At 36.7% G+C, this 26,694-nt stretch overlaps 4 protein-coding genes across 5 annotated transcripts in view; 2 read left to right on the top strand and 2 right to left on the bottom strand.

Annotated features, from left to right (window-relative positions):
• LOC126747201 (mitochondrial import receptor subunit TOM40 homolog 1-like) overlaps positions 1-23,378 on the top strand; it is a 28,177-nt gene extending 4,799 nt beyond the window's left edge. Inside the window, exons 1-4 of one of the 2 annotated variants that reach the window (XM_050455704.1) lie at positions 11,902-12,285; positions 12,479-12,971; positions 22,520-22,707; positions 22,772-23,378. In XM_050455704.1, the coding sequence (XP_050311661.1) occupies positions 12,126-12,285; positions 12,479-12,971; positions 22,520-22,707; positions 22,772-22,911 (981 nt within the window). In that variant the 5' untranslated portion in view covers positions 11,902-12,125 and the 3' untranslated portion in view covers positions 22,912-23,378. Of the gene's footprint in view, positions 1-11,901; positions 12,286-12,478; positions 12,972-22,519; positions 22,708-22,771 lie in introns of those variants that run through there. The other variant, XM_050455706.1, reaches the window with a different exon arrangement.
• LOC126747199 (maternal embryonic leucine zipper kinase-like) lies at positions 6,781-11,616 on the bottom strand. The gene is made up of 10 exons (XM_050455702.1): positions 11,323-11,616; positions 11,073-11,255; positions 10,754-11,014; positions 9,796-9,990; positions 9,548-9,721; positions 9,233-9,476; positions 8,295-8,361; positions 7,921-8,062; positions 7,684-7,787; positions 6,781-7,418 (listed from the first exon to the last, which is right to left on the bottom strand). The coding sequence occupies exons 1-10, from the start codon at positions 11,542-11,544 to the stop codon at positions 7,082-7,084; spliced, it is 1,929 nt and encodes a 642-aa protein (XP_050311659.1). The 5' UTR covers positions 11,545-11,616; the 3' UTR covers positions 6,781-7,081.
• On the top strand, positions 10,037-10,569 carry LOC126747203 (cysteine-rich hydrophobic domain-containing protein 1-like). Its single transcript, XM_050455708.1, has 2 exons — positions 10,037-10,201; positions 10,255-10,569. The coding sequence occupies exons 1-2, from the start codon at positions 10,077-10,079 to the stop codon at positions 10,547-10,549; spliced, it is 420 nt and encodes a 139-aa protein (XP_050311665.1). The 5' UTR covers positions 10,037-10,076; the 3' UTR covers positions 10,550-10,569.
• LOC126747200 (retinoblastoma-binding protein 5 homolog) lies at positions 23,343-26,239 on the bottom strand. Its single transcript, XM_050455703.1, has 11 exons — positions 26,009-26,239; positions 25,922-25,947; positions 25,721-25,865; positions 25,396-25,652; positions 25,157-25,338; positions 24,982-25,101; positions 24,733-24,926; positions 24,451-24,626; positions 24,280-24,378; positions 24,078-24,213; positions 23,343-23,517 (listed from the first exon to the last, which is right to left on the bottom strand). The coding sequence occupies exons 1-11, from the start codon at positions 26,025-26,027 to the stop codon at positions 23,432-23,434; spliced, it is 1,440 nt and encodes a 479-aa protein (XP_050311660.1). The 5' UTR covers positions 26,028-26,239; the 3' UTR covers positions 23,343-23,431.
• Positions 26,240-26,694: the final 455 nt, after the last annotated feature.

Below are 26,694 nucleotides of genomic sequence, written 5' to 3'. Positions count from 1 at the left end.
CACATCTCGTGAGAGTGTCAAAAATGGACTTTTTTCCGAATTTTCAAAGTGCTATAATTCCACTTGTTTCGGTCGAATTCCGTTATAATCCGGTGTTTTCGTGATGTAGGTGATGGGAATAAGCCACTGATAGGGGTTTCTATAGCTATTTTCGGGTTTAAAGGAAATCGATTTTTCGCATTTTCAAAGTGCTATAAGTCCCTTAGTTTTTCTCGAAACTCATTATAACCCGGTGTTTTTGTGTTGTAGGTGATGGGAAAAAGCCGCTGGTATAGTTAGTTCAAATACGAAAAAAATCAATTTTTGTCGATATCTCGGCTTCTATAGGCACTATCTGGAAAATTCCAACGGTTTTGTCTTAGTTTCGTCCTTCTGAATCGAACGAGACCATCCGCAAGGTCTTAGCTCTCATATTAGCTGAGATCTTGCATTTTTAGGGCCCATTTTTGGGCTCAAAAACGAGGTCAAAAATTGATTTTTTTCCGAATTTTCAAAGTGCTATAATTCCACTTGTTTCGGTCGAATTCCGTTATAATCCGGTGTTTTCGTGATGTAGGTGATGGGAATAAGCCACTGATAGGGGTTTCTATAGCTATTTTCGGGTTTAAAGGAAATTGATTTTTCGCATTTTCAAAGTGCTATAAGTCCCTTAGTTTTTCTCGAAACTCATTATAACCCGGTGTTTTTGTGTTGTAGGTGATGGGAAAAAGCCGCTGGTATAGTTAGTTCAAATACGAAAAAAATCAATTTTTGGTGAAAAATTCGATACGGGGGGGTATACCCGAAAAATGAAAAATCCCAAACTTTGGAGGTCGATATCTCGGCTTCTATAGGCACTATCTGGAAAATTCCAACGGTTTTGTCTTAGTTTCGTCCTTCTGAATCCAACGAGACCATCCGCAAGGTCGTAGCTTTTAGGATAGCCGAGATATGGCATTTTTGATGCCCATTTTTGGCCTCAAAAACGAGGTCAAAAAAATACTCGATTTCTTAGTTCTGCTCCGATTCCCTTATAACCCGGTATTTTCGTGATCTACTTGATGAGAACAATCCGCTGGTATAGTTAGTTCGAATTCGAAAAAAAAAAATTTTTCTGAAAAAAATCCAAACGGGGGGGTATACCCGAAAAATGAAAAAACCCAAACTTTGAAGGCCGATATCTCGGCTTCTATGGGAGCTATTGGGAAAATTCCAACGGATTTGTCTTAGTTTCGTCGTTCTGAATCGATCGAGACCATCCGCAAGGTCGTAGCTTTTAGGATAGCCGAGATATGGCATTTTTGATGCCCATTTTTGGCCTCAAAATCGAGGTCGAAAAAATACTCGATTTCTTAGTTTTGCTTCGATTCCCTTATAACCCGGTATTTTCGTGATCTACTTGATGAGAACAATCCGCTGGTATAGTTAGTTCGAATTCGAAAAAAAAAAATTTTTCTGAAAAAAATCCAAACGGGGGGGTATACCCGAAAAATAAAAAAACCCAAACTTTGAAGGCCGATATCTCGGCTTCTATAGGCACTATCTGGAAAATTCCAACGGTTTTGTCTTAGTTTCGTCCTTCTGAATCCAACGAGACCATCCGCAAGGTCGTAGCTTCTACGATAGCCGAGATATGGCATTTTTGATGCCCATTTTTGGCCTCAAAATCGAGGTCGAAAAATACTCGATTTCTTAGTTTTGCTTCGATTCCCTTATAACCCGGTATTTTCGTGATCTACTTGATGAGAACAATCCGCTGGTATAGTTAGTTCGAATTCGAAAAAAAAAAATTTTTCTGAAAAAAATCCAAACGGGGGGGTATACCCGAAAAATGAAAAAACCCAAACTTTGAAGGCCGATATCTCGGCTTCTATGGGAGCTATTGGGAAAATTCCAACGGATTTGTCTTAGTTTCGTCGTTCTGAATCGAACGAGACCATCCGCAAGGTCGTAGCTTTTAGGATAGCCGAGATATGGCATTTTTGATGCCCATTTTTGGCCTCAAAAACGAGGTCAAAAAAATACTCGATTTCTTAGTTCTGCTCCGATTCCCTTATAACCCGGTATTTTCGTGATCTACTTGATGAGAACAATCCGCTGGTATAGTTAGTTCGAATTCGAAAAAAAAAAAAATTTTCTGAAAAAAATCCAAACGGGGGGGTATACCCGAAAAATAAAAAAACCCAAACTTTGAAGGCCGATATCTCGGCTTCTATAGGCACTATCTGGAAAATTCCAACGGTTTTGTCTTAGTTTCGTCCTTCTGAATCGAACGAGACCATCCGCAAGGTCGTAGCTCTCATATTAGCTGAGATCTTGCATTTTTAGGGGCCATTTTTGGGCTCAAAAACGAGGTCAAAAATGGACTTTTTTCCGAATTTTCAAAGTGCTATAATTCCACTTGTTTCGGTCGAATTCCGTTATAATCCGGTGTTTTCGTGATGTAGGTGATGGGAATAAGCCACTGATAGGGGTTTCTATAGCTATTTTCGGGTTTAAAGGAAATCGATTTTTCGCATTTTCAAAGTGCTATAAGTCCCTTAGTTTTTCTCGAAACTCATTATAACCCGGTGTTTTTGTGTTGTAGGTGATGGGAAAAAGCCGCTGGTATAGTTAGTTCAAATACGAAAAAAATCAATTTTTGGTGAAAAATTCGATACGGGGGGGTATACCCGAAAAATGAAAAATCCCAAACTTTGGAGGTCGATATCTCGGCTTCTATAGGCACTATCTGGAAAATTCCAACGGTTTTGTCTTAGTTTTGTCCTTCTGAATCCAACGAGACCATCCGCAAGGTCGTAGCTTTTAGGATAGCCGAGATATGGCATTTTTGATGCCCATTTTTGGCCTCAAAAACGAGGTCAAAAAAATACTCGATTTCTTAGTTCTGCTCCGATTCCCTTATAACCCGGTATTTTCGTGATCTACTTGATAAAAACAATCCGCTGGTATAGTTAGTTTGAATTCGAAAAAAAAAAAATTTTCTGAAAAAAATCCAAACGGGGGGGTATACCCGAAAAAATGAAAAAACCCAAACTTTGAAGGCCGATATCTCGGCTTCTATAGGCACTATCTGGAAAATTCCAACGGTTTTGTCTTAGTTTCGTCCTTCTGAATCGAACGAGACCATCCGCAAGGTCGTAGCTCTCATATTAGCTGAGATCTTGCATTTTTAGGGCCCATTTTTGGGCTCAAAAACGGGGTCAAAAATTGACTTTTTTCCGATTTTTCAAAGTGCTATAATTCCACTTGTTTCGGTCGAATTCCGTTATAATCCGGTGTTTTCGTGATGTAGGTGATGGGAATAAGCCACTGATAGGGGTTTCTATAGCTATTTTCGAATTTAAAGGAAATCGATTTTTCGCATTTTCAAAGTGCTATAATTCCCTTAGTTTTTCTCGAAACTTATTATAACCCGGTGTTTTCGTGTTGTAGGTGATGGGAAAAAGCCGCTGGTATAGTTAGTTCAAATACGAAAAAAATCAATTTTTGGTGAAAAATTCGATACGGGGGGGTATACCCGAAAAATGAAAAATCCCAAACTTTGGAGGTCGATATCTCGGCTTCTATAGGCACTATCTGGAAAATTCCAACGGTTTTGTCTTAGTTTCGTCCTTCTGAATCGAACGAGACCATCCGCAAGGTCGTAGCTCTCATATTAGCTGAGATCTTGCATTTTTAGGGCCCATTTTTGGGCTCAAAAACGAGGTCAAAAATTGACTTTTTTCCGAATTTTCAAAGTGCTATAATTCCACTTGTTTCGGTCGAATTCCGTTATAATCCGGTGTTTTCGTGATGTAGGTGATAGGAATAAGCCACTGATAGGGGTTTCTATAGCTATTTTCGGGTTTAAAGGAAATCGATTTTTCGCATTTTCAAAGTGCTATAAGTCCCTTAGTTTTTCTCGAAACTCATTATAACCCGGTGTTTTTGTGTTGTAGGTGATGGGAAAAAGCCGCTGGTATAGTTAGTTCAAATACGAAAAAAATCAATTTTTGGTGAAAAATTCGATACGGGGGGGTATACCCGAAAAATGAAAAATCCCAAACTTTGGAGGTCGATATCTCGGCTTCTATAGGCACTATCTGGAAAATTCCAACGGTTTTGTCTTAGTTTTGTCCTTCTGAATCCAACGAGACCATCCGCAAGGTCGTAGCTTTTACGATAGCCGAGATATGGCATTTTTGATGCCCATTTTTGGCCTCAAAAACGAGGTCAAAAAAATACTCGATTTCTTAGTTCTGCTCCGATTCCCTTATAACCCGGTATTTTCGTGATCTACTTGATAAAAACAATCCGCTGGTATAGTTAGTTCGAATTCGAAAAAAAAAAAATTTTCTGAAAAAAATCCAAACGGGGGGGTATACCCGAAAAATGAAAAAACCCAAACTTTGAAGGCCGATATCTCGGCTTCTATGGGAGCTATTGGGAAAATTCCAACGGATTTGTCTTAGTTTCGTCCTTCTGAATCGAACGAGACCATCCGCAAGGTCGTAGCTCTCATATTAGCTGAGATCTTGCATTTTTAGGGCCCATTTTTGGGCTCAAAAACGGGGTCAAAAATTGACTTTTTTCCGATTTTTCAAAGTGCTATAATTCCACTTGTTTCGGTCGAATTCCGTTATAATCCGGTGTTTTCGTGATGTAGGTGATGGGAATAAGCCACTGATAGGGGTTTCTATAGCTATTTTCGAATTTAAAGGAAATCGATTTTTCGCATTTTCAAAGTGCTATAATTCCCTTAGTTTTTCTCGAAACTCATTATAACCCGGTGTTTTCGTGTTGTAGGTGATGGGAAAAAGCCGCTGGTATAGTTAGTTCAAATACGAAAAAAATCAATTTTTGGTGAAAAATTCGATACGGGGGGGTATACCCGAAAAATGAAAAATCCCAAACTTTGGAGGTCGATATCTCGGCTTCTATAGGCACTATCTAGAAAATTCCAACGGTTTTGTCTTAGTTTCGTCCTTCTGAATCGAACGAGACCATCCGCAAGGTCGTAGCTCTCATATTAGCTGAGATCTTGCATTTTTAGGGCCCATTTTTGGGCTCAAAAACGAGGTCAAAAATTGACTTTTTTCCGAATTTTCAAAGTGCTATAATTCCACTTGTTTCGGTCGAATTCCGTTATAATCCGGTGTTTTCGTGATGTAGGTGATGGGAATAAGCCACTGATAGGGGTTTCTATAGCTATTTTCGGGTTTAAAGGAAATCGATTTTTCGCATTTTCAAAGTGCTATAATTCCCTTAGTTTTTCTCGAAACTTATTATAACCCGGTGTTTTCGTGTTGTAGGTGATGGGAAAAAGCCGCTGGTATAGTTGGTTTAAATACGAAAAAAAAAAATTTTTCTGAAAAAAATCCAAACGGGGGGGTATACCCGAAAAATAAAAAAACCCAAACTTTGAAGGCCGATATCTCGGCTTCTATAGGCACTATCTGGAAAATTCCAACGGTTTTGTCTTAGTTTCGTCCTTCTGAATCCAACGAGACCTTCCGCAAGGTCGTAGCTTCTACGATAGCCGAGATATGGCATTTTTGATGCCCATTTTTGGCCTCAAAATCGAGGTCGAAAAAATACTCGATTTCTTAGTTTTGCTTCGATTCCCTTATAACCTGGTATTTTCGTGATCTACTTGATGAGAACAATCCGCTGGTATAGTTAGTTCGAATTCGAAAAAAAAAAATTTTTCTGAAAAAAATCCAAACGGGGGGGTATACCCGAAAAATGAAAAAACCCAAACTTTGAAGGCCGATATCTCGGCTTCTATGGGAGCTATTGGGAAAATTCCAACGGATTTGTCTTAGTTTCGTCGTTCTGAATCGAACGAGACCATCCGCAAGGTCGTAGCTTTTAGGATAGCCGAGATATGGCATTTTTGATGCCCATTTTTGGCCTCAAAAACGAGGTCAAAAAAATACTCGATTTCTTAGTTCTGCTCCGATTCCCTTATAACCCGGTATTTTCGTGATCTACTTGATGAGAACAATCCGCTGGTATAGTTAGTTCGAATTCGAAAAAAAAAAAATTTTCTGAAAAAAATCCAAACGGGGGGGTATACCCGAAAAATGAAAAAACCCAAACTTTGAAGGCCGATATCTCGGCTTCTATGGGAGCTATTGGGAAAATTCCAACGGATTTGTCTTAGTTTCGTCCTTCTGAATCCAACGAGACCATCCGCAAGGTCGTAGCTTTTACGATAACCGAGATATGGCATTTTTGATGCCCATTTTTGGCCTCAAAAACGAGGTCAAAAAAATACTCGATTTCTTAGTTCTGCTCCGATTCCCTTATAACCCGGTATTTTCGTGATCTACTTGATGAGAACAATCCGCTGGTATAGTTAGTTCGAATTCGAAAAAAAAAAAATTTTTCTGAAAAAAATCCAAACGGGGGGGTATACCCGAAAAATAAAAAAACCCAAACTTTGAAGGCCGATATCTCGGCTTCTATAGGCACTATCTGGAAAATTCCAACGGTTTTGTCTTAGTTTCGTCCTTCTGAATCCAACGAGACCATCCGCAAGGTCGTAGCTTCTACGATAGCCGAGATATGGCATTTTTGATGCCCATTTTTGGCCTCAAAATCGAGGTCGAAAAAATACTCGATTTCTTAGTTTTGCTTCGATTCCCTTATAACCCGGTATTTTCGTGATCTACTTGATGAGAACAATCCGCTGGTATAGTTAGTTCGAATTCGAAAAAATTCAATTTTTGTTGAAAAAAGTTTAAAATGAGACTTAAGTCATAAGTAAAGGTTTTATGTGTTTAAGTTTTACCAAAAAAAAATAAAAAACACCAACAACCAAATATAATTTTAATGAGTGTAAACATATAAAAATATAAAGTTTGATTAGCTCCGTACGACTACAATAAATACTATCCGTGCTGGAAATATAAGAATTAACTGCATGCGTTAAATATAAACTTTATGCCAATTAGAAAAAAAATACAAAAAAGAATTATAGAAAAACATATGAAAAATTACAAAAAGTCTTATTTTTACATATTTTACAAAATAATAGTAAATAAATGAGATTATCTCTATAAAAACAACCCAAAATCTTCAATTAATTCAGTCACTAAGCAAAGACAATTCAATTTTAAACGGCCGACTCCATAATTCGTCCCTCCTTGGCACTAAATCCGGTACAAGTGAGCGCCAGCACCTGTTCGCACACCTTCTTGTAACACCAAGAGTCGCCCTTTAGTCTCTTCCTCTTTATTCCCACGTAACTCTTACCCCGAAGCTCCGAAATCGCCTCGTTCTGACCAGTTTCCTGATTGAAAATTCCCTGTTTCAAGATCGATTTCGTCGGGGTAAGAGTCCGATCGGGAACGACCGTACCCAGGTGCGGAAGATAACAAATTTCCAGCTCGAACGAGCAACCCCCCAAACGGTTCGCGGTAGACGGTTCCAGGCTGCCCTTGATACGAAAACTGAAATTTAATGTTATCGTCAGCAGGCCACCTATGACGCCCCACTTATCATGGACGGTACCACCCACCGAACGGTGCCCCAGGTATATACTTAGTAACCAAACAACCCATTCGAACCCATCATAACCCGTCATGACGGGTACTCGATTTGCGCAATTAAAACCTCGGGGCTACCATTCTGCGACTTCCCTATCATGTTATGTTGCTTATTATTATTAGAACGGTAAACGAAATTAGGCAATCGATAAACAACGGAATCACTCACCCTTTTCTAGTGCACGTGATCCCTTTGCCCTCCAATCCTTTGCACAGTTCCACGATAACGTACTCGGGATCCTTACACTGGGTGGTGGAGACGTTACACAAGTCCTAAAATAAGAACCCTCTCTCACTATAAAACAGTTCCGAAGCGGTGAGATATATCCGAACTAATTTATGCGGGGGCGCCACCGTTTGCCACGTCGAACATCTCACCACTAAGGACCCGTTTATGGTTTATTACCTTGCCATTTAAGACGACGGGGCCCTCTTGGACCACGGTCGCCGGTTTCTTGGGGGTCAACACGTGACGCACCTTATGGAAAGACTTCTCGATGCTTCCCAACATCCTCCTGGCTGAGCCGGGGGTTTCGCACAAATTCCTCCTGAAATATTTAAACAACAACAACAACCCTCTCTGTATATGGAGATCCAGAGCCATCAATGGGCGTAACTAATTGAAATCGTAAACATGCGAAGTGTACGAGGTACAGTAAACCGAAACGGCCGCTGTTTATGGGGACACGCCGACGTTAAATTGGGGTTAAAACAACCAATTAATGCCCGGATTTGTGTGTATGTATGGGTGTATATTTGTGTGTATAAGAGATCCCTTACCTATCGGGGGTTTTTGCTGCGACGGCGGGGGTTCCCTTGGCTCCCGGGGTCGCTTTTTTCGTCGGCACTGAAAGAAATGTTTAAAATACTGGAGGAAGTAATAGCAAAGTCCATATATATTTTAACAAGTCAACAGTGTGGTAATAGAGGGTGTGCCAATACCAAAGAGGTCCAAACGATTCCAAAATTTCCCCTTCGGAAGAAGGTAAAACTCCTTTTAATTTAAAATAGGGTAGTTATAGTTTTTCCGGACGATAAACCGTCTGTAACTGCCCCCATAAATTCCCCGGGCCCGAAATAACTCCCCCAAGAAGTTTAGTTTGCAAGGAAGTTGTAAGGTGTCGCGAATAGGCGCCAAAAGTTAAAACGGCCATTACTTTCGGCCAGTGGCGCATCCATACCCGCCTTAAATCGCAACGAAGTTATGACGCAATTTGGTACTTGTACGCCCCTGCGAGTTCCAAGCTATGGGGCGCGAAAAACGTATGGGGCTCCGGGGAGCCTTATTAGTCCCCCAACTAATTTAAGAGTTGCAGGGTCGTAAAGAAAACCGGCGGGGGCCTACCCACCCTCCCCCTTTAAACTTTTAACTGCTTTACCTGTCGACCGTTTGCCAGATACATGCGACAACCCGGCTGATTTATCGGGAGGGACAATCGAAGGACCGTTTCGCAACTGAAGTTGCACCGTTTTGTTCGGGGAATTTTTGTTCGAAAATGGTCCGGACCTCTTGACAATCACTCATTATATTATTAACGAAAACGAAACACGCCGCGCCATCTCGCCTAAGCTCACCTAACTCAATAAAGGCGAGTTCTGTTCGGTAATTTACGCACACCGTTTGAACAAACGTAAAGAACGCGCGTCATGGCTACCCTTGATCGAACAAAAACGACTTGCAGAGCCATCTATACGAAATCCGTCGTTTTCGTTCTTACCTGGACTGGCCTCGTCCATAAGGAGGGAACTCCTGGGCCTCTTCCTGTTTGTGCTGCAATAATTCTCACAATTCGGATCTAAAAACTGTACGGGACTGTAACAGGCCCCTTCGACCTCCATATTTGAGGCGGGACTCAAACACCCCGGACTCCTCACCCCGAACTTACGACGGATTTTGATGGGACCGTTCGGGGTGCGGTGATGCCCGTTAATCGGGTCAAGAGGCTGCTCGATTAACGGCGCCTGAAGACGAAGAGAAGACGAAACTGTTTATCAGGTTCAAAAAAAAAAAAAAAAAGAGCGTCCTGTCGCACCTGTTCGGGGTGTTTCACGTGCTTCCAGGCACAGGCGGGGTTCAATTTCAAAGTTTGCCCTCGCCTCTTTCGACTCAACAGTAAGAAATACGTTACGGTGGTGTAGTCGTATTTCCACTGTTCCAGGTCGCTTTTTACCGCGCCCTCATCGAGGTCCAAGAATTTTGCTATAACCTTTCAAAAAAAAAAAAAAAAAAAAAAAAAAAAAATTGGTAAGCCCTCCCGTCATTAAGACACGTTCAACAGACCTTCACGCAGTCCCGATCTAGGTCTATGGGACTTTGGAGGCGACACTTGACGGGCGACAGGATGCCCAACGTCATCCAGGGATGACTGAGCAGCTCGGAGACTTTGATGCGTTTTTTCGGCTCCACTTGGAGCATCGATCTTATGAGGGAGCGACTCTCTTTGGAGATAAATGAGGGTTCGTCGTATTTGCCGCTCTAAAAACCAGTTTTGGCTTTAGGGGATTTTTCTTGGAACATTCTGGCACATAAGTCAACCTCGAAAAAGTCAATGTTCTGACAAAATGAGCCAAAACAACCGAATTTTAATCAGAGGTGACGGTCGTTATGTCGTTTACGGTATTCACAGCCATTATAAGCTGGATCTGCCCCCAAAACTGAAGTCTCAACTGGCCCCCGAAGAGTTCCAGTAAGTAATTTTAAAAAACAATTAAATTTAATTTAAAAACTAATTTTTTTCAGGTATACAGTGGGCCAAATAAACGCCCTACTGGCCAATAAAATCCCCAAAAACTTCATAACTCTCCTGGGAGGGTGCAGCCTATGTTTGTGCTCAGCAGGGCTCACTTTGGGCCCCTCCCTGCTATTTAACAAAATAATTAAAAAGAAAATCAAGAGGATACTGGACAAGGAGAACAAAAGGATGTACAACGGATTGGGGATGCACTGGAGCCTGGTAAAAGAGAAGTTCGGCCTAACAGTGGAATATGGCTTGCTTGTAGAATTTATTCAAAAAGCTGAACTGAGTCCAGATTAAAAATAAACACTTGATATATAGATGTCCAAAATATTTTGCAAATTGTAGGCCTCTTAAGGCCCTACAATTTTCATTCAGAGAGTTTTTCTCTTGGACCAACAGTTTTCCTAACAAAAGATTTTTCACAGGAAGCCAAATTTCCACCTGCAGTTTTTGCAAAAAATCAACTGAAATACTGAGCCCAGATTAAAGATAAACACTTACCAAAATTTTCCTATACAAATTACTGACATCAACATCATCGAATGGTAAACACCCTGCTAGTAAAGCATAAAGCAGGACCCCCATGGCCCACACGTCCACCTCCTGTCCCAAATATTGTTGCCCCAAAATTAATTCAGGGGCAGCATAAGTGGGAGAGCCACAGGAGGTGTACAAGGGGCTCTGCATGCCCCCCTCGGGCTTGGCACACAAACCAAAATCAATTAATTTTAAATTTTGGTTTCTGTCCAGTAAAACGTTCTCCTAAAATGGTTGTAAACATTTTTTTTAATTCACTACACCAGTTTGGGGTGATATTTACAGGTTTCAAGTCTCGGTGGGCATAACCCAAACTGTGCAAGTAAGCCACTGCACTAACAATTTGCCTGAAAAAGGTGCGACTTTCTGCTTCTGTTAAGCGGTTTTTCTCCACTATATGATCGAACAGTTCACCACCTGAGCAGTGTTCCATTACCAAGAAAAAATGGGTTTCGGTTTCCATCACCTGGAACCGAAGAAAAACTGGTGTTTTTCAAAAAATTGTGGTACAGTTGGGTCTACAAATGGTCTACCTGATAGAGCTGACAAATATTCTCGTGATACAAACTCTTTAGGGCACTTAGCTCCAGGCTGACCCTATGCAAATCGTCTTTTAACATTTTTTTTTCCATTATTTTTATGGCCACTTTTTCCCCGGTGGCTACGTGGGTCGCCAATTTCACTTTGGCGAACCCCCCGCACCCTATGGTCTTTTCGGTCTCGTACAGGCCCTTTAAAACGCTAAACTTTACCATGTTTCACGACACATTCCCGGTTTTATTTACAAAATTAACTGACATAAATAACCCTGAGTCGAACCGATTGCGGCGGCCATTTTGTCGATATGAATTTGAAATTTGACCGTTATATTAAGGTCAGGGGTTTTTGTGTAAGGGGGGCTTAAGTGAAGGTTCTCGAAGGTTTTCGGGGTCTTTGAGGGCTCGTCTGGGGATTTTATGATTAAAAATCTTAGGGGCAAACGTGAGTTTATTAAAATTTTCAGCCATAAATGGATTTCTTTTAGGTTTGGGGTCAGTGACCTTAAAGATAGCAAGGCAGTTTTCTGCTTAGGGCACACGCCGCCTGTTATTGATTGGCAGGTGGCTCTACTATCGTTCCGTCACTGTCACTGTCACCCAACCAAATTATCAGATAATTTCCAAAAAACAGAAAATGTGGAGATTTTTCAGGGAATTTCCGCTAATTTCAGTAAATTTCTAATTTTATTTTTACATAAGTAACCCTCCGAAAGGTGCCCGTTACCACACAAACTCACTGTGCAGTGTCTTAACTTAAAATAACTAATAATAATTAAAAGTAGTGTATAAAATAAAAGATGGGCAATGTACAAGCAGCTTATTCGGCCCCGCCGCCGCCTCCTCCCTCCGCGGGGGCTCCCGGATTCCCCGAAAAAAAACCCACCGACCTCCAAGCGCCCCAGGAAGAAACCATAGAAAACCCCGGACCACTGGAAGAAATTCACACTAAGTGCAAAAGTAAGTACCCACATAACCTCACTTCTCTGACCTTAAGTTACTGTGCATTAAGTCCTTTTATGTAACCTTTAAGATTAAGTCCTTTCTAAGGTAGTGTATAATGTGTGCAATATTATTTTCAAGGAACCTCTTTTACTAACTGTTTCATTTTTAATCGGAAAAACTTCTGCTATGTGAACAATTTCCTTTTCAGACGTGTTCCCCACATGCTTCGAAGGAGGCCGAATAATGCTCACCAGAGGCCTGAGCAACCACTTTCAGATCTCGCACACGATAAACATGAGTTCGGTTACACCCAGCGGGTACAGATTTGGGGCCACATACGTCGGAACAAAACAAATCTCCCCCAGCGAGGCCTACCCCATCCTGCTGGGTGATATCGATCCCACCGGGAACCTAAACGCCACAATTATACACCAATTAAGGCCGAGGTTACAAGCGAAATTCGGGGCCCAAGTGCAAAATTCCAAGTTCCAAGTGGGGCAGCTCACCATGCATTATAGGGGGGACGATTATACGGCCAGTGTGACCATGGCCAATCCGGATATCATTAATAATTCGGGGGTTATGGTGTTGCATTATTTGCAAGCGGTTACGGCGAGGTTGGCTCTGGGTACGGAGTTGGCTTTCCAGAAGGGGCCCGGGGTGCCCGGGGGTGAAATTGCCTTACTCAGTGCAGCAGCAAAGTGAGTTTTAAAGAAGTTTTTAGGATTATTTTGACTTAATAAATTTTTTATGGAGGTATGGGGGTAGATAGAAAAATGTTTTGTAAGAGTTTTTTGTTGTTGTTTTAGTGCTTTATGTGTTGGTGATGTTTTTTTTTTAGTTTTTAAAATTTTTTTATTTTTTGACAATTTTTGGCCCAAAAATGGACTGTTTTTCAAAAATCCTCTGTAGCTCCTTTATTATGCAATTTGGAGCAAAAAGGTATTCCAGCTTTTTTTTAGACACCCTTACATGGAAACTATTGCTGCAATAAAAACATTTATTTTACCAATAGTTTTCGAGAAAATTGGGAAAATATGAAAATCAGTTTTTTCAAAATTTCTGGAAAACTATGACATATAGATGCATGGAATATTTTGCAAATTGTAGCTCTCTGAAAGCCCTACAACTCTAATTAAAACACTTTTTTTCTTGGATCAACAGTTTGCCCAAAAAAAATTAAAACTCATTTTTAAGAGACTTTTCCTAGGGGTACCCCTTTCAAAAATGTAATGGCATAAAAAAAATTTTTTGTGCCATTACTGTGACTTTTAGAAAAATGTGTTATAAGGGTTTTTTGTTGCTATTTTAATGCTCCATCTTTTGGTAAGTTTATTTTTTCAATTTTTAAAATTTTATTTTTTTGACATTTTTTGGCCCAAAAAATTGACATTTTTAAAAAATCCTCTGTAGCGCCCTTATTATTCAATTTAGGGCAAAAAGGTATTCTAGCTTTTTTTTAGGTTCTCTTCAGTAGATATTAGTGTAACAATAAAAACTTTTATTTTCCCCATAGTTTTCGAGAAAATTGAAAAAATATGAAAATTAGTTTTTTCAAAATTTCTCGAAAACTATGGTACATAGATGCTCAAAATATTTTGCAAATTGTAGCCCCTTTAAGGCCCTAAAACTTTCATTCAGACAGTTTTTCTCTTGGACCAACAGTTTTCCCAAAAAAAATTAAAAACCACTTTTGAGAGATTTTTCACAGGGGTACCCCTGCAGTTTTTGGAAAAAATCAATTTTTTTTGAAATTTCTATTTTGGCCCTGTTAAACTATTCAAAACTTATTTATACTAATTTGCCATAAATAAAAACGACAAAACTCCAAAAAAAACGAGTTCGAAACCGATTTTTTCAGTTTTTAATTAATGACATTTTCAAAAAATAATTTTTTGTGCCATTACTGTGAGATTTAGAAAAATGTGTTATAAGGGTTTTTTGTTGCAATTTTAATGCTCCATCTTTTGGTAAGTTTATTTTTTCAATTTTCAAAATTTTATTTTTTTGATATTTTTTGGTCCAAAAAATTAGCAATTTTTCAAAAATCCTCTGTAGCGCCCTTGTTATTCAATTTAGGGCAAAAAGGTATTCTAGCTTTTTTTTAGGTACTCTTCAGTAGATTTTAGTGCAACAATAAAAAGTTTTATTTTCCCCATAGTTTTCGAGAAAATTGGAAAAATATGAAAATCAGTTTTTTCAAAATTTCTCGAAAACTATGGTACATGAATGCTCGAAATATTTTGCAAATTGTAACCCCTTTAAGGCCCTACAACTTTCATTCAGACAATTTTTCTCTTGGATCGACAGTTTTCCCGGAAAAAATTAAAAACCACTTTTGAGAGATTTTGCACAGGGGTACCCCTGCAGTTTTTGGAAAAAATCAATTTTTTTGAAATTCCTATTTTAACCCTGTTGAATTATTCAAAACTTTATTTATACAAATTTGCCATAAATAAAAACGACAAAACTAAAAAAAAAACGAGTTGGAAGCCGATTTTTTTGAGTTTTTAATTTATGAAATTTTCAAAAAATAATTTTTTGTGCCATTACTGTGATATTTAGAAAAATGTGTTATAAGGTTTTTTTGTTGCTATTTTAATGCTGCACCTTTTGGTAATTTTATTTTTTCAATTTTTAAAATTTAATTTTTTTTAAATTTTTTGGCCCAAAAAATGGACATTTTTCAAAAATCCTCTGTAGCGCCCTTATTATTCAATTTACGGCAAAAAGGTATTCTAGCTTTTTTTTTGGTTCTCTTCAGTAGATATTAGTGCAACAATAAAAACTTTTATTTTCCCCATAGTTTTTGAGAAAATTGGAAAAATATGAAAATTAGTTTTTTCAAAATTTCTCGAAAACTATGGTACATGGATGCTTAAAATATTTTGCAAATTGTAGCCCCTTTAAGGCCCTAAAACTTTCATTCAGACAGTTTTTCTCTTGGACCAACAGTTTTCCCAAAAAAAATTAAAAACCACTTTTGAGAGATTTTTCACAGGGGTACCCCTGAGTGTTTTTGGAAAAAATCATTTTTTTTTGAAATTCCATTTTGGCCTTGTTAAACTATTCAAAACTTATTTATACAAATTTGCCATAAATAAAAACGACAAAACTCCAAAAAAAAACGAGTTCGAAACCGATTTTTTGAGTTTTTATTTATAACTTTTTAAAAAAATTATTTTTTGTGCCATTACTGTGAGATTTAGAAAAATGTGTTATAAGGGTTTTTTGTTGCTGTTTTAATGCTGCACCTTTTGGTAACTTTATTTTTTCAATTTTCAAAATTTTATTTTTTTGACATTTTTTGGCCGAAAAAATTTACATTTTTCAAAAATCCTCTGTAGCTCCCTTATTATGAAAGTTAGGGCAAAAAGGTATTTTAGCTTTTTTTTAGGTACTCTTCAGTAGAAATTAGTGCAACAATAAAAACTTTTATTTTCCCCATAGTTTTCGAGAAAATTAAAAAAATATGAAAATCAGTTTTTTCAAAATTTCTCGAAAACTATGGTACATAGACGCTCAAAATATTTTGCAAATTGTAGCCCCTTTAAGGCCCTACAACTTTCATTCAGACAGTTTTTCTCTTGGAACAACAGTTTTCCCAAAAAAAATTAAAAACCACTTTTGAGAGTTTTTTCACAGGGGTGTACCCCTGCAGTTTTTGGAAAAAATCTTTTTTTTTTGAAATTCCTATTTTGGCCCTGTTGAATTATTCAAAACTTTATTTATACAAATTTGCCATAAATAAAAACGACAAAACTCCAAAAAAACGAGTTCGAAGCCGATTTTTTGAGTTTTTAATTTAGGACATTTTCAAAAAATAATTTTTTGTGCCATTACTGTGACATTTAGAAAAATGTGTTATTAGGGTTTTTTGTTGCAATTTTAATGTTGCACCTTTTGGTTACTTTATTTTTTCAATTTTTAAAATTTTATTTTTTTGAAATTTTTTGGCCCAAAAAATTAGCAATTTTTCAAAAATCCGCTGTAGCTCCCTTATTATGAAAGTTAGGGTAAAAAGGTATTCTAGCTTTTTTTTAGGCACTCTTCAGTAGATATTAGTGCAACAATAAAAACTTTAATTTTCCCCACAGTTTTCGAGAAAATTAAAAAAATACGAAAATCAGTTTTTTCAAAATTTCTCGAAAACTATGGCACATGGATGCTCAAAATATTTTGCAAATTGTAGCCCCTTTAAGGCCCTACAACTTTTATTCAGAGAGTTTTTCTCTTGGGACAACAGTTTTCCCAAAAAAAATTAAAAACTACTTTTGAGAGATTTTTCACAGGGGTACCCCTGCAGTTTTTGGAAAAAATCAATTTTTTTTTTAATTTCTATTTTGGCCCTGTTAAACTATTCAAAACTTATTTATACAAATTTGCCATAAATAAAAACGACAAAACTCAAAAAACAACGAGTTCGAAGCCGATTTTTTGAGTTTTTATTTATGACATTTTCAAAAAATTATTTTTTGTGCCATTACTGTGAGATTTAGAAAAATGTGTTATGAGAGTTTTTTGTTGCTATTTTGATGCTGCACCTTTTGGTAAGTTTATTTTTTCAATTTTCAAAATTTTATTTTTTTGAAATTTTTTCGCCCAAAAAATTAGCATTTTTCAAAAATCCTCTGTAGCGCCCTTATTATTCAATTTAGGGCAAAAAGGTATTCTAGCTTTTTTTTAGGTACTCTTCGGTAGATATTAGTGCAACAATAAAAACTTTTATTTTTCCCATAGTTTTCGAGAAAATTGAAAAAATATGAAAATCAGTTTTTTCAAAATTTCTCGAAAACTATGGTACATGGATGCTCGAAATATTTTGCAAATTGTAGCTCCTTTAAGGCCCTAAAACTTTCATTCAGACAGTTTTTCTCTTGGACCAACAGTTTTCCCAAAAAAAATTAAAAACCACTTTTGAGAGATTTTTCACAGGGGGTACCCCTGCAGTTTTTGGAAAAAATCAATTTTTTTGAAATTCCTATTTTGGCCCTGTTGAATTATTCAAAACTTTATTTATACAAATTTGCCATAAATAAAAACGACAAAACTCCAAAAAAAACGAGTTCGAAGCCGATTTTTTGAGTTTTTATTTATGACATTTTCAAAAAATTATTTTTTGTGCCATTACTGTGAGATTTAGAAAAATGTGTTATAAGGGTTTTTTGTTGCTATTTTAATGCTCCATCTTTTGGTAAGTTTATTTTTTCAATTTGCAAAATTTTATTTTTTTGACATTTTTTGGCCCAAAAAATTGACATTTTTCAAAAATCCTCTGTAGCGCCCTTATTATTCAGTTTAGGCCAAAAAGGTATTCTAGCTTTTTTTTAGGTTCTCTTCAGTAGATGTTGTAGACGTGTAACAATAAAAACTTTTATTTTCCCCATAGTTTTCGAGAAAATTGAAAAATTATGAAAATTAGTTTTTTCAAAATTTCTCGAAAACTATGGTACATAGATGCTCAAAATATTTTGCAAATTGTAGCCCCTTTAAGGCCCTAAAACTTTCATTCAGACAGTTTTTCTCTTGGAACAACAGTTTTCCCAAAAAAAATTAAAAACCACTTTTGAGAGATTTTTCACAGGGGTACCCCTGCAGTTTTTGGAAAAAATCTATTTTTTTGAAATTCCTATTTTAACCCTGTTGAATTATTCAAAACTTTATTTATACAAATTTGCCATAAATTAAAACGACAAAACTCAAAAAAAAACGAGTTCGAAACCGATTTTTTGAGTTTTTAATTAATGACATTTTCAAAAAATAATTTTTTGTGCCATTACTGTCAGATTTAGAAAAATGTGTTATAAGGGTTTTTTGTTGCTATTTTAATGCTCCATCTTTTGGTAAGTTTATTTTTTCAATTTGCAAAATTTTATTTTTTTGACATTTTTTGACCCAAAAAATTAGCATTTTTCAAAAATCCTCTGTAGCGCCCTTATTATTCAATTTAGGGCAAAAAGGTATTCTAGCTTTCTTTTAGGTACTCTTTAGTAGATATTATTGCAACAATAAAAACTTTTATTTTCCCCATAGTTTTCGAGAAAATTGAAAAAATATGAAAATCAGTTTTTTCAAAATTTCTCGAAAACTATGGTACATAGATGCTCAAAATATTTTGCAAATTGTAGCCCCTCTAAGGCCCTACAACTTTGATTCAGACAATTTTTCTCTTGGATTGACAGTTTTCTCAAAAAAAATTAAAAACCACTTTTGAGAGACTTTTCACAGGGGTACCCCTGCAGTTTTTGGAAAAAATCAATTTTTTTGAAATTCCTATTTTGGCCTTGTTAAACTATTCAAAACTCATTTATACAAATTTTCCACTAATAAAAACGACAAAACTCAAAAAAAAACGAGTTCGAAGCCGATTTTTTGAGTTTTTATTTATGACATTTTCAAAAAATTATTTTTTGTGCCATTACTGTGAGATTTAGAAAAATGTGTTATAAGGGTTTTTTGTTGCAATTTTAATGCTGCACCTTTTGGTAAGTTTATTTTTTCAATTTTCAAAATTTTATTTTTTTGACATTTTTTGGCCCAAAAAATTAACATTTTTCAAAAATCCTCTGTGCTCCCTTATTATTCAATTTAGGGCAAAAAGGTATTCTAGCTTTTTTTTAGGTACTCTTCGGTAGATATTAGTGCGAGAATAAAAACTTTTATTTTCCCCATAGTTTTCGAGAAAATTGGAAAAATATGAAAATCAGTTTTTTCAACATTTCTCGAAAACTGTGGTACATGGATGCTCGAAATATTTTGCAAATTGTAGCCCCTTTAAGGCCCTACAACTTTCATTCAGAGAGTTTTTCTCTTGGACCAACAGTTTTCCCAAAAAAAAAATTAAAAGCACTTTTCAGAGTTTTTTCACAGGGGTACCCCTGCAGTTTTTGGAAAAAAATTAATTTTTTTGAAATTCCTATTTTGGCCCTGTTTAATTATTCAAAACTTTATTTATACAAATTTGCCATAAATAAAAACGACAAAACTCCAAAAAAAACGAGTTCGAAACCGATTTTTTGAGTTTTTATTTATAACATTTTCAAAAAATAATTTTTTGTGCCATTACTGTGATATTTAGAAAAATGTGTTATAAGGGTTTTTTGTTGCTATTTTAATGCTGCACCTTTTGGTAACTTTATTTTTTTAATTTTCAAAATTTTATTTTTTTGACATTTTTTGGCCCAAAAAATTTACATTTTTCAAAAATCCTCTGTAGCTCCCTTATTATGAAAGTTAGGGCAAAAAGGTATTCTAGCTTTTTTTTAGGTACTCTTCAGTAGATATTAGTGCAACAATAAAAACTTTTATTTTCCCCATAGTTTTCGAGAACATTGAAAAAATATGAAAATTCGTTTTTTCAAAATTTCTCGAAAACTATGGTACATAGATGCTCAAAATATTTTGCAAATTGTAGCCATTTTAAGGCCCTAAAACTTTCATTCAGACAGTTTTTCTCTTGGATCAACAGTTTTCCCAAAAAAAATTAAAAACCACTTTTGAGAGATTTTTCACAGGGGTACACCCCTGCAGTATTTCAAAAAAAAATATTTTTTTTTGAAATTCTTTTTTTTGCCCGGTTAAAATATTCAAAACTTATTTATACAAATTTTCCATAAATAAAAACGACAAAACTCCAAAAAAAACGAGTTCGAAGCCGATTTTTTGAGTTTTTAATAATGACATTTTCAAAAAATAATTTTTTGTGCCATTACTGTGAGATTTACAAAAATGTGTTATAAGGGTTTTTTGTTGCTATTTTTAAGCTGCACCTTTTGGTAAGTTTATTTTTACAATTTTTAAAAGTTTATTTTTTTTTTAATTTTTGGCCCAAAAAATTAACATTTTTCAAAAATCCTCTGTAGCGCCCTTATTATTCAATTTAGGGCGAAAAGGTATTCTAGCTTTTTTTTAGGTACTCTTCGGTAGATATTAGTGCAACAATAAAAACTTTAATTTTCCCCATAGTTTTCGAGAAAATTGGAAAAATATGAAAATCAGTTTTTTCAAAATTTCTCGAAAACTATGGCACATGGATGCTCAAAATATTTTGCAAATTGTAGCCCCTTTAAGGCCCTACAACTTTCATTCAGAGAGTTTTTCTCTTGGGACAACAGTTTTCCCAAAAAAAAATTAAAAACTACTTTTGAGAGATTTTTCACAGGGGAACCCCTGCAGTTTTTGGAAAAAATCAATTTTTTTTTTAATTTCTATTTTGGCCCTGTTAAACTATTCAAAACTTATTTATACAAATTTGCCATAAATAAAAACGACAAAACTCAAAAAACAACGAGTTGGAAGCCGATTTTTTGAGTTTTTAATTTAGGACATTTTCAAAAAATAATTTTTTGTGCCATTACTGTGATATTTACAAAAATGTGTTATAAGGGTTTTTTGTTGTTATTTTAATGCTGCACCTTTTGGTAAGTTTATTTTTTCAATTTTTAAAATTTTATTTTTTTGAAATCTTTTGGCCCAAAAAATTAACATTTTTCAAAAATCCTCTGTAGCTCCCTTATTATTCAATTTAGGGCAAAAAGGTATTCTAGCTTTTTTTTAGGTACTCTTCGGTAGATATTAGTGCAACAATAAAAACTTTTATTTTCCCCATAGTTTTCGAGAAAATTGAAAAAATATGAAAATCAGTTTTTTCAAAATTTCTCGAAAACTATGGTACATAGATGCTCAAAATATTTTGCAAATTGTAGCCCCTTTAAGGCCCTAAAACTTTCATTCAGACAGTTTTTCTCTTGGAACAACAGTTTTCCCAAAAAAAATTAAAAACCACTTTTGAGAAATTTTTCACAGGGGTACCCCTGCAGTTTTTGGAAAAAATCAATTTTTTTGAAATTCCTATTTTAACCCTGTTGAATTATTCAAAACTTTATTTATACAAATTTGCCATAAATAAAAACGACAAAACTAAAAAAAAAACGAGTTCGAAGCCGATTTTTTGAGTTTTTAGTTTATGACATTTTCAAAAAATAATTTTTTGTGCCATTACTGTGAGATTTAGAAAAATGTGTTATAAGGGTTTTTTGTTGCTATTTCAATGCTGCACCTTTTGGTAAGTTTATTTTTTCAATTTTTAAAATTTTAATTTTTTGACATTTTTTGGCCCAAAAAATTAGCAATTTTTCAAAAATCCGCTGTAGCTCCCTTATTATGAAAGTTAGGGCAAAAAGGTATTTTAGCTTTTTTTTAGGTACTCTTCAGTAGATATTAGTGCAATAATAAAAACTTTTATTTTCCCCATAGTTTTCGAGAAAATTGAAAAAATAGGAAAATCAGTTTTTTCAAAATTTCTCAAAAACTATGGTACATGGATGCTCAAAATATTTTGTAAATTGTAGCCCCTTTAAAGCCCTAAAACTTTCATTCAGACAGTTTTTCTCTTGCATCAACAGTTTTCCCAAAAAAAATTAATAACCACTTTTGAGAGATTTTTCCCCTGCAGTTTTTGGAAAAAATCAATTTTTTTTTAATTTTCTATTTTGCCCCTGTTGAATTATTCAAAACTTTATTTATACAAATTTGCCATAAATAAAAACGACAAAACTCCAAAAAAACGAGTTCGAAGCCGATTTTTTGAGTTTTTAATTTAGGACATTTTTAAAAAATAATTTTTTGTGCCATTACTGTGAGATTTAGAAAAATGTCTTATAAGGGTTTTTTGTTGCCATTTTAATGCTCCATCTTTTGGTAAGTTTATTTTTTCAATTTTTAAAATTTTAATTTTTTGAAATTTTTTGGCCCAAAAAATTTTAATTCAAAAAATCCTCTGTAGCGCCCTTATTATTCAATTTAGGGCAAAAAGGTATTCTAGCTTTTTTTTAGGTACTCTTCGGTAGATATTAGTGCAACAATAAAAACTTTTATTTTTCCCATAGTTTTCGAGAAAATTGAAAAAATATGAAAATCAGTTTTTTCAAAATTTCTCGAAAACTATGGTACATGGATGCTCGAAATATTTTGCAAATTGTAGCCCCTTTAAGGCCCTACAACTTTGATTCAGACAATTTTTCTCTTGGATCGACAGTTTTCCCAAAAAAAATTAAAAACCACTTTTGAGAGATTTTTCCAAGGGTACCCCCTGTCAAATTTATCCCAAAAATTTTGATTTTTATTTTTTCGTTTATTTGCATTAATCGTTACTTATGAAATCAATTTAAAGCCTAATGGGCAAAAATCAACTTTTTATCCCTTGAAGAAGGGAGTACCTCAAAAAAGCCAATAAAAACTGAATTTCCAGATACACGACCGAAAACTACCAGGTAACCGGCACGGTGGGAGTGTCCGGGGTGCATTTATGTTACTACCAAAAAGCGAGCAAACAGTTGCAAATCGGCGTGGAACTGGAGGCGAACAACCGAATCCAGGAATCGGTCGCCTCCATCGGTTACCAGGTCGATTTGCCCAAAAGCGAAGTAGTCTTTAAAGGTACCACCTAGCAACAACGATTGCTATGGCAACGGTTTCTCTAAAACAACCGCACGTATTTCAGGTCACGTGGACTCGAATTGGTCGGTGGGCGCGGTCCTGGAGAAGAAACTGAGCCCTTTGCCCTTCACATTGGCCATCAGCGGTCTGATAAATCATCAGAAGAATAATTTTAGGGTCGGAGTGGGGGTGTTGATAGGTTAGGGTCGAACGACCGTTTTCGACTGCTTAAAGTTGAATTTTAAACGAAAAAAAAAATGCGGCTGCTACAAATCGTTTTTTTTCTTTGTTTTTTTTTTTTTCGTAGTTCGGAAGTAAATGCGGCATTTTAACTATTTACTAGTTTTTTTTTTAATTTGATTAAATGTATTTATTTCCGGGGGAGGGTCGTCATTTACGCGAGGGCCGGGCAAACCACCAGATTTAAAATTTTTTCGCTCTGTCCTCGCTTCAGGAAAATTTAAATCCGGGCATAACGTGCCGTATTTCAAGTTTGTCCGGTCCTGGAAAACGTCTTTTTCTCTTAATTTTTCTTATGTCTAGAAGCGCACCTCGACGACCCCTCTCCGTCGTTCTCGCAGGTTGTTTTTGTTACCTTTTTTACACACTGTACAATACAGAAAAAATAAATCATGTAAAATAGACAAAATATATTTGTTGATTAACCATAATTCAGCGTTTTATTTGGAATGTATGAAGTACAATTTAAGGAGAAAAATAATGATTATTTCAGCTTGGGCCTTCCTACCGCTTTCTTCACCAGGCTGTTCTGCTTATCCTTGGATTTATTCGATATTAGGGGGTGGACTTCTGGAAAAACAATTTTCTTTCACGACACGGGGTGCCTTTAAAACATACCAGCAAGATGCAACACTATTATCAGTCCTCTACGAAGGAGTGTAATTTGACGGCCGGCGAGATGACCCGATTTGAGGCCACTGGATTTTTTTCGCTTGAGAAAAATAGTCTTAGTTTTATTCTCGTACGAATATTTGTCTGAACGATTTAAAGGGCCGGCAAGATATCCGGATCTTGATCCAACGGACTTTTTCAGAAAAACACATGCAAGCGCGAAATTTGTCAGCCCACGCATGCAATACCTTTCGTAATCAATGACCATTTGTAAACCCAACCTACCTCAAAAAAAAATATAAAAAAAAAGCCAAAACTAAATACAACTTTATTCAAAACATAAAAAACAAACAGTAACTCAATAGTTTATACTAAACTATAATGCAATAAAGTCCTTATTGCACCAGACACGAAATTTGATTAACATGCTTTGAAGTAGCACTAACCCGATTGAGATTTGTCGGAGGAAATTTTACAAACACTACCAATTACACAAGTCATTCACTTAGGGAAATTACCTCCGTCGGTGACGTTTTCTAACGCGATATCGTACGATTTGTATTTCTTCTTTTTGGCCGGGGGTGGACCGAGGGTTTGGGCGGCGCTGGTCAAGTTGGAGTCCGCCGGTGTCCAATTATCCTCCGGATCTTCGATCTACAATAAAAAAAAAAGGAAGAAATCGTCAAAAAAACAATTGAAAACGAGACTCGAAGGCGGCACCTCGGGAGCTATCGGCAAAAATTGCAAACAATCGACGTTCTCGTCCTCCTCGTCGCTACTACAAAAGGCCGCCACCTTCTCAATTTGACACACGTCCACCTAAAAAACAAAACAACCCTGAAGAATGTTAATTACGCGATCTGGTTGGGGAGTTAGTTAATATAGAAATACTTCTAAGTCGGTGTCCTCCTTGGCATCCCCGCCGCTCGCCACCGATTTATCCTCATCATCCAGATCGAATTCGCTCTCTCTCTCCTCGTATTCGACGTTCTCGTCCAGTTCTTTGAAGTCTGGCGCGAACGCCGACCAGTTTTCCACTTGGTTTTGGGCCCAAACGCTCACCACGCCTGTACAAAATTAAAATAACTCAGAATCAATCGCATGTACCAACAGCCTCGGTAAGAGGAGCAGGAAATTATTGAGAATGTTGAACTCTTGATTTGACCTCCGTACCTGAAGAAATGCTGGCAATAATGGGCCTGACAGGATGCCAAGCGACATCAACCAAAAGTTCCCCCTTAGTCCCGTGAAGAATTTTCACCAAGTTCCCTATGGATTTCTCCCAAATGTAAAGGGCGTGCTGTCTGGCCGAACCCGCGCAAATATACTCACCGTCCCCAGAAAAACAACATTTCTTCCACATCGTTCTGAAATTTTACACTTTTTCACACTATATCCCAATAAAACATGTTCAAACCATACTTATTAACTAAATCCTGCAGTTTCTGTATGGGTTCCGGCTCCCCATCCTTGCCGCAAGCCAATATCTCTTTACTATCGTAGACCCTGATGACCCTGTCGGCCGTATTAATTAAAAAATTACTGCAAAACAAAATAATTGAAGCAATAACTCATCCAAACTTTTCAAGAAACTCACTCTCCCCTTCTAGCAAACTCGATACTTTTGACCGCGGTAGCACTGGAGCTACCCAACACTATCCTAAAACTGGCCTTCACTCCCAGACTCTTACTATCCAGAACCAAGACTTTCCCTTTGGCGTTTCCGGTGTAAACGTGCTCGCCCCTACGATCAAAGGACGCCGCAATATTCAAATCCCCCTGAAACGTTACAAACTCCAAAAAAAAAGCTTTCAAAGACTTTTAGAAGCTCCTTACGTCTTCGTCGATCGGTAGCACCTCGTGTACCCCGTTGGTATCCACCAAAATGGGGGCGTGTTTCATGGGACACACCAGCAACCTCTCAGAGTTTCGTGGTTCGAATTGGACCTTCAATATTGGACAAGGAAAACGGTACTTTTGCTCACAATCCCCCGACAAAACCTCCCAGATGCAGACGGTGTTGTCTGTGGAAGCCGACGCTATTTTATGGCTGTTTCTGGACCAACTTATGCTGCATACCGGATGGACGTGTGCTAGAAGGTTACGTGAAAATGATCGACCAAACTGGAGGAAGGCATTAAGGAGAAGAACTCTTGAATACCTGATATAATTTTAGCGATTCCTCTAGTGAGGAAGTCCCAGACAACGATTCGACCGTCATTACACCCCACAGCTAATAAAGTGCCCCTTTTGTTGAAAGCACACGTCACCGCTATAGAAAGAGAGTCAAGGGTGCCATCAAACTCCTAACAAAATATTTATTTATTTATTATTAATTTCTTTAAGATAAGGGAGAACTTACTTCAGGATAGTTCTGACCAAATGATTCTGAAAAAACGCAAGGGCAGTTTTTAAAAAGTATCTTAATTTATTTTAGGGCTATACATACCCAGTAGCTCCAAGTTCATTGTAAAACATCAAAGGAAACACTTAAGACACTAACAATAGACGAAAAACACTAATTTTGCAGGTTAATTATGCACCACGTCTGTTTACTAACAAGCCAACCTTCACACTGACGGCGAGACGCCAAACTAACGTCATCGATAGAAGCGAAAAGTTCAGGAACTGCCCGCTAGTTGGCTTCGGGAGCGGACTGACGCCATTCCATGGCTGCCCCAGATCTGACGAAGGCGCAGTCGGAAAGAGGATGTTTTCGCGCTATATCGGGAGATTAATAAATGTTTATTGATTTTTCTTTACGGATTACGTTCAATATTGCAGATTAACTTGTTTGTTCACGTTTAGTTGCATTAATTCTTTAATTATGTATGGTAAAGGTTCGGGAACTGCCCGTTAGATGTCTCCGCGAGCGGACAGACGCCATTCCATGGCCGCCCTAGATCTGAAGAAGGCACTGGAAGACATTTGCTTGCTATATCGGGAGAAAAGTCGATATTTATTGATTTTTTTTAACGGATTACGTTCAATATTGCAGAGTAACTTCTTTATTTGCATTAAATCTTTAATTGTGCACGGTAAAGATCCGGGAACTGCCCGTTTGATGCCGCCGCGAGCGGACAGACGCCATTTCATGGCTGCCCCAGATCTGGAGAAGGCACAGGAGGATATTTG

This window comes from Anthonomus grandis, chromosome 19 (assembly GCF_022605725.1).
Source record: "Anthonomus grandis grandis chromosome 19, icAntGran1.3, whole genome shotgun sequence".
NCBI classification, from domain to species: Eukaryota; Metazoa; Arthropoda; class Insecta; order Coleoptera; family Curculionidae; genus Anthonomus; species Anthonomus grandis.
This window is presented reverse-complemented; position numbering and strand designations above follow the sequence as displayed.